The sequence below is a fragment of the Sceloporus undulatus genome, chromosome 2 (assembly GCF_019175285.1).
Source record: "Sceloporus undulatus isolate JIND9_A2432 ecotype Alabama chromosome 2, SceUnd_v1.1, whole genome shotgun sequence".
Lineage (NCBI taxonomy): Eukaryota > Metazoa > Chordata > Lepidosauria > Squamata > Phrynosomatidae > Sceloporus > Sceloporus undulatus.
In genome coordinates, this window is record NC_056523.1 from 333,875,756 (window position 1) to 333,882,186 (window position 6,431).

Here is a 6,431-nt window from a genome sequence, read left to right on the forward strand (position 1 = left end):
CCCCCCCCAGAGTCCCCCAAGAAGAAAACTAGGGGGACCTCTATTGCCCCCCCAGCCCTCTTCCTTTGGACGAAGGGGGGCTCCAGGAGAATGGGGAGCATCATTGGCAGCCGAGAGCCCCCTGCCCCTTTCTTCTTTGCCACCCCCAGGAGGAACCCCCCAGACCTTCCTGGTCTCAAAGAGTCTCCCCCAAGGAAGCCCCCCCATCTCTTGGAGTTCCCCCCTGGGAGGAAAATGGGGGGTCCTCCCTCAGAGATCCCACCCGAAGCCAAAAGGACCCCCAAACCTCAGACACCCGCCAACACAGAGACATCCATAGGCTGGGGGGCTTTAATCCAATTTGACCTCCCTGAAAGCCTTCCTTGCCTTTGGAGGACTGGATCACCTCAATGGGGCAGGGGAGCCCCAAAGGGCATCCAAACCCTCCTCCATCCTTCAGGGAAGAAGACTCTTTTGGACAAGATCCCATAAACAGCCCCCATAAACTGTAGGGAGGGGTGTAATCCAGAAGTAAATAGCCCAGTCACATACACTGGTGGCAGTTCCGGAATCCAAAAAATCTGGTGGCTGGAAGTGTGCTTGACATTTGGGCGTCATAGAGTTCTGAGTGCAAGTCACTAGAAACCTGAGATTTGGTCTGACCCTAAAAGGAAAGAGTCCAGTGACGTACACGCCAGCTTGTCCCACCTGCCTCTCTGGGGTCACTCTCTGGGGCTGTTTGCTGGGCCCTTGACTGCCCCCTTGGCTGCCCCCACTAGTCTGTTCAGTGCCCATAGCCACCCCTCTTGTACCTGCAGAGACAGGTGAGGAAGAATGGCCTTCATCCATTTCAAGAAACTCCAGGAGTTGGCCAGAGTTTTGGGGCCTCTGCCTGGAAGAGCTGCTCCTGCCGCTGCTGCTGCAGAGACTCCGCCAGTAAGAGCCCACCTGGACCAGCAAGTGCCCACTTGGACTAGTGCTGGACATCTGCCCTGCCATCTTTGAGCCTGGCATTGGAGGATCAGGCGGTGCCCCTCTTGTCCAGGTCCATTGTCCAGCAGGATCCGTGGGCAGGAGTGGGCAAGTGTCCTCCTGCAGTTGGCACAAGGGGGTGGGAGGCAAGCTGGTGGTCTGGTGTGTGACATGCATCCCCTTCTCTGCTGCTGGGCAGGTACACATGCTTCTGACAAGATTTGGTAGAGGACACCCATCCGGAGAGCTCAGCGACTGGACCCATTGGGAATGTCCTGCAACATGAGCCGTGGGTCTCTGGGCCACCCCATCCCCCAAGGCCCACAGCATTTGCCCCCGATAAACACCTGTAGGCCCCACCTGAGCTGTCCTTGCTCCCAGCACCTATCCTGAGGTGCCCCCATAGCTTCTGCAGGGGCAAAGGTCAGTCAAGGAGGCCTTTCAACAAGTCCAGGAGACCATTCACTTTCATAACATGGGACACCTGAATTGGATCTAGAAGCTGCTGCTCAAAGGAAAGAAGTCTCAGGTGATGCCACCAGGTAGAATGCCACTTGAAGTCTCAGGTCTTGCTACTAAGTAAGATGCCACCTGAAGTCCCAAGTGCTGCTGCCAGGTAGGATGCCACCTGAGGTCTCGGTGATACTGCCAGGTAGGATGCTACCTGAAGTCTTGGTGATGCTGCCAGGTAGAATGCCACTTGAAGTCTCAGGTGATGCTGCCAGGTAAGATGCCACCTGACGTCTCAGCTGATGCTGCCAGGTAGGATGCCACCTGACGTCTCAGGTGATGCTGCAGGTAGGATGCCACCTGAAGTCTTGGTGATGTTGCCAGGTAGGATGCCATCTGACGTCTCAGGTGATGCTGCCAGGTAGGATGGCACCTGAAGTCTCAGGTCTTGCTACCAGTTAGGATGCCACCTGCAGTCTCGGGTGTTGCTGTCAGGTAGGATGCCATTCGGCTGCATTGGCCTAAGACGGGGTGAGCAAGCACTCCCCAAATGCTGCCCTCCTTAGAGATGGGGTGGCCACCCCCACCCACACAAGCATGGCATCCCTCTGCCAGTCCCCATAGAGGACTTGCTTGGCACACAGCCAGCCCGAGGTCAGGGTCTGACCATGGGTATGACCATGGGACTGCTCCATGCTTGCAGAGTAGGGTTGTGGTACCTCCAGGGAGAAGGTCAGTCTGTCTGAGGGCGGTGTCCATTGCTTCCCAACAACAACACACTCCTGGGGTTGCCACTGGGCACCAGTGCCACCTTCTGTGCTACTGCAAGCAATGCCATGGCCATGGCCACCACAGTCATACACACTGAACATGGCAAGGTCCTCCAACTGGGGCTGAAGTCCCAATCCCAGCACTGTCTGGCAGGGCAAGGGGCACTTGATATAGCCCCAAAGCCATAAGCCCCTACCCATTCTCCATCTTCCTGGGGACCATGCACACAGGCCAGGTGCCAACTTGTCCATCATCATTCTTTATTGGTACAAATGCATATTGCGGGGTCTCTGCCCACCCCAGGAAGGAAACACGCCCTCAGGGCTCCTTGGCTAATCCACCCCTGCAAACATATCTTTGTCATTGGGACTTCCCCTTTTTCTTGGATGGTGGGTGGGTAAGTGAGAAGAACCATTCTGCCACAAGAGTTCCTGGTGGGATCCTCACCCGCTGCATTGCTCCAGATGCAGAAAAGCCACAGAGTCTTCTCTGGTTCAGAAATGCACAGCCAGGAGTTGCCAGCACCGTGTATTGTCCCTCCCTCCCATTTTAGTTCAGAGGAGGGGGTGCAAGTCCCCCCCCCCCCCCCCAAATGTCTCACAGCAATGTTCCTGAAGACACTGGCTGCATCACAAAACCGTCCGGGACCAGAGCAGGCTGCAGGGTGGGTGGGCTCAGGATCCCGGCTGGGGGGTCGTCCCACTCCGCAGGCCTGTGGAAATGGAAGAGTGGAGCAGTCAAGGAGCCGGGAGCTTGAGTGTGGGGAGAAACTGCGACCTCTCAGGGCTTTTCTGAATCAAGTGCCAGGAAAGCAACGGGAAGGGAGTTTTAGGTGGGGAAGGGAAGAGGGACACTAGCTATCGATACTCACAAAGAAGGAAGTGGCGCAGGTTCTGCTTGGAGCCCCCCGAGACGACGTAGGCCCAGACGGCCATGGCTGCCATCAGCAGGTAAGCGGGGAGGAGGCTAGCCACATACAGCGGATTCCAGAAGGTCTGTGGGAGTGAAGGGGCACAGGTGGCAGTAGGATTTCAGTAAGGCCTTTGACAAGGCTCCCCATGACATTCTTGCAAACAAGCTTGTAAAATGCGGACTAGACAAGGTAACTGTTACATGGATTTGTAATTGGTTGACCGGCCATCAACAATGGCTCCTCTTCTTCATCCTGGAGGGAAGTGACCAATGGGGTGTCCAGTGGGGCTCTGTCCTGGGCCCAGTGCTATTCAACATCTTTATCAATGGCTTGGATGAAGGAATTGGGGGCATACCTATCAAATTTGCAGATGACAACAAATTAGGAGGAATAGCTAATACTCCAGAGGACAGGATCCAAATTCAAAATGACCTGAATAAATTAGCTGGGCCAAAGCTAATAAAATGAAATTCAATATGGAGAAATGTAAAATACTGCACTTAGAACGGAAAAATGAAATGCACAGATATAGGATGGGGGACACCTGACTTAAGGAGATTTATACATGTGAAAGAGATCTAGGAGTCCAGGTAGACCACAAGTTGAACATGAGTCAAGGCAACTAAAAAGGCCAATGCAATTTTAGGCTGCATCAATAGAAGTATAGATCAAGGGAAGTAATAGCGGCACTCTATACTGCATTAGTCAGGCCCCACCTGGAATAATGTGTTCAGGTCTGGGTAAAATATTTCAAAAGGTGTGGTGAGAAACTGGAGCATGTCCAAAGGTGGGCAACTAAAATGGTGAAGGGTCTGGAAACCATGAATCTCTATGAGGAAAGGCTCAGGGAGCTGGGTCTTTTTAGCCTGGAGAAGAGACGTTTAAGAGGTGATATGATAGCCCTGTTTAAACATTTGAAGGGGTGTCATATTGAGGAGGAAGCAAGCTTGTTTTCTGCTGCTCCAGAGAATAGGACACAATGGAGCAATGGAAGCATGCTCCAGGAAAAGAGACTCCACCTCAACATTAGGAAGAACTTCCTGACAGTAAGAGCTGTTTGAAAGTGGAAGATGCTGCTTTAGAGTCTCCTTCTTTGGAGATCTTTAAACAGAGGCTGGATGGCCATCTGTCAATGAGGATGCCGTGACTGAGAGTTCCTGCATGTCAGAGAGGGGTTGGATTGGGTCAGGGCCCTTGGGGCCTCTTCCAATTCTAAGATTCTATGACCCTGTATAACAGGCCAAAATAAAACTGCTCCAGGTCACTTTGGAGGTATGCTGTTTAAATGATACATACATCCTAAGATTCTGGAAGCCACACGAAAGCCACACCCCAGTCCTTTGGCGCGGCTTCCGGCCTCTTAGGACGCATGCATAATTTAAACAGCATACTTCCAAAGTGAGCCAAAGCAGCTTTATTTTGGCCTGTCCGTACAGGCCCTATGATTCTAAGGCACAGCATCCCACCAGCCTCACCCCGATTCTTTCAAGGGTCCGTGGGCTCTCTCTCCTCTGCGTGGGTTCCTTCCCAGGTCCACCCTCAAGCCACCAGAAGGGAAGGGGAGGTTGGTGGGCCATGACTCTCGTGGTCTTCTTTGGAAGATGGCCTTCCTCTTGGGTTGCCCCCTTTTCAGCCCGAGAAATGCCATCTCACCCCAGGGCTGTCCTTGGGGGTCTTTCAAAGAGCTTCCCACCCCAGTCTGCCTATGCGAAGGGGGTCAAAGCAGTCGCTTGTGTCTTTGGGTGGTCATCAATCTTCCTCTGTGGCCAGAAATGACAGGCCAACGGCTCACAGCTGCAAGGACGGAAGAGAATGAGGTTGGACTGGATGGCCCTTGTGGTCTCTTCCAACTCTATGATTCTATGATTTTGAGTTCCTGCATGGTAGAATGGGGTTGGACTGGATGGCCCATGTGGGCTATTCCAGCTCTATGAGTCTATTGGGGGGGGCAACCCACAGAGCATTGCTAACAGATTAACGCAGTCAGCTGGCCAAACAGCCATTCAAATAGCATAATACAAACAGAATGACTTCCCCATGCCCGCTCATTGTCCTGTCTTGAGGCCCTGACCAGTGGGGTGGGTGGGTTTCCTGTCCGTGGGAGGACTTTCACTGACTCACCTCTTGGGTGAAGGCAGGCGGGGTGGGAGGCTCTCATCCGGCCCCTCCCCATGGCACAACACCTGCAGCTACTCACCAGTCCAGAAACGATGAGGTGGCTCAGCACAACCACTGCCACCTCCCACCAGCGCTGGGTCTCACAGCCGTGGAAGAAGACGACTCCCCAGAAGGTGTGCAGCAGGATCAGGACCAGGGTCATGAAGGCTGTGGGCAGACACACTGCTGTCAGGGGAGGAAATTGGACAGGGGGAGACAGGCAAAGGGGCAGAGGGAGGGGGCAGCCTCACCTGAAGTCAGAAAGTAGAGCTGTGAGTCCCCATGGATGCCCACTGTGCCAGGGCCCAAGGAATCCGACAGCAGGTTGACCATGGAGAAGGCACCGCTCATGAGCCCAAAACCCAGTCCGGCCACTGTGGGGAGAGAAAGCATACCTCTGAGTGCCCCCCTTCCAGCATTGCCAAATGCTCACCATTCTCTGGGACCCCCACCCCAAAACATCCCCCTGGCAAGTGAGTTAGGTATTTCTAGCGTGCAAAGCACCCCTTTCCTAGAGAGCCAGGGCCCTTTCCAAGTGTTGCTTTAAGACCCCAAATAAGGAGTCAGTTTAGGAAAATGCAGCAAGTTGCCTTCTGCTGTCAGACTGGGAAGGGGGAGGGGGTTCTATCTGGCTGGCCCCAGACCAGGTAGAAGGTCATGGCTCTCCAGGAATTCACCTGGGGAAGGCATTCCCACTCCTACTCTGCAGTTTCCGTAACTTGAACCTGGGTCCAGCTGGAGCCAAAGCCAGGAGCTCTGCCACCCATCTTGGGTCCCTCCTTTCATCAACACCTTCAGCAGCTGGCAAGCAAGGGCAGGAGGGGGGTACTGGCCAGAGGGTCAACTGGCTAGCTAGCCCCACAGGGGTACCTGCCTGGCCACTCCAGGCAAGCAGGGTCAGCAGCAGCAGCAGCAGCAGATGGAAACCTTCATTCTAGACAATGTGTGGGCAACTATAGGAGGCAAAGGGGGCACACACCCCTAGAGATCCTATAGAGCCATGCCTCCCTCACTGCATGCATGTCACATCCTGGCTTTTTAAAAAATGTCTTCTCTAAAGCCTAAAAAAGGAATGCAGAAAAGGGGGGAACTGGCCCCTCTAGAGGCATTTCAATACGAAGAAATGTAAGGTATTGCACTTAGGGCAGAAAAATGAAATGCACAGATATAGGATTATGGGGGACACCTG

The 6,431-nt window shown here is 53.8% G+C and overlaps 1 protein-coding gene across 1 annotated transcript; it reads right to left on the reverse strand.

The window, feature by feature from the left end:
• Positions 1–2,415: 2,415 nt before the first annotated feature.
• On the reverse strand, positions 2,416–5,689 carry LOC121921759 (gamma-secretase subunit Aph-1b-like). The gene is made up of 4 exons (XM_042450291.1): positions 5,494–5,689; positions 5,283–5,410; positions 3,044–3,167; positions 2,416–2,884 (listed from the first exon to the last, which is right to left on the reverse strand). Exons 1-4 carry the CDS (start codon positions 5,633–5,635, stop codon positions 2,847–2,849), a joined length of 432 nt encoding a protein of 143 aa, XP_042306225.1. The 5' UTR covers positions 5,636–5,689; the 3' UTR covers positions 2,416–2,846.
• Positions 5,690–6,431: the final 742 nt, after the last annotated feature.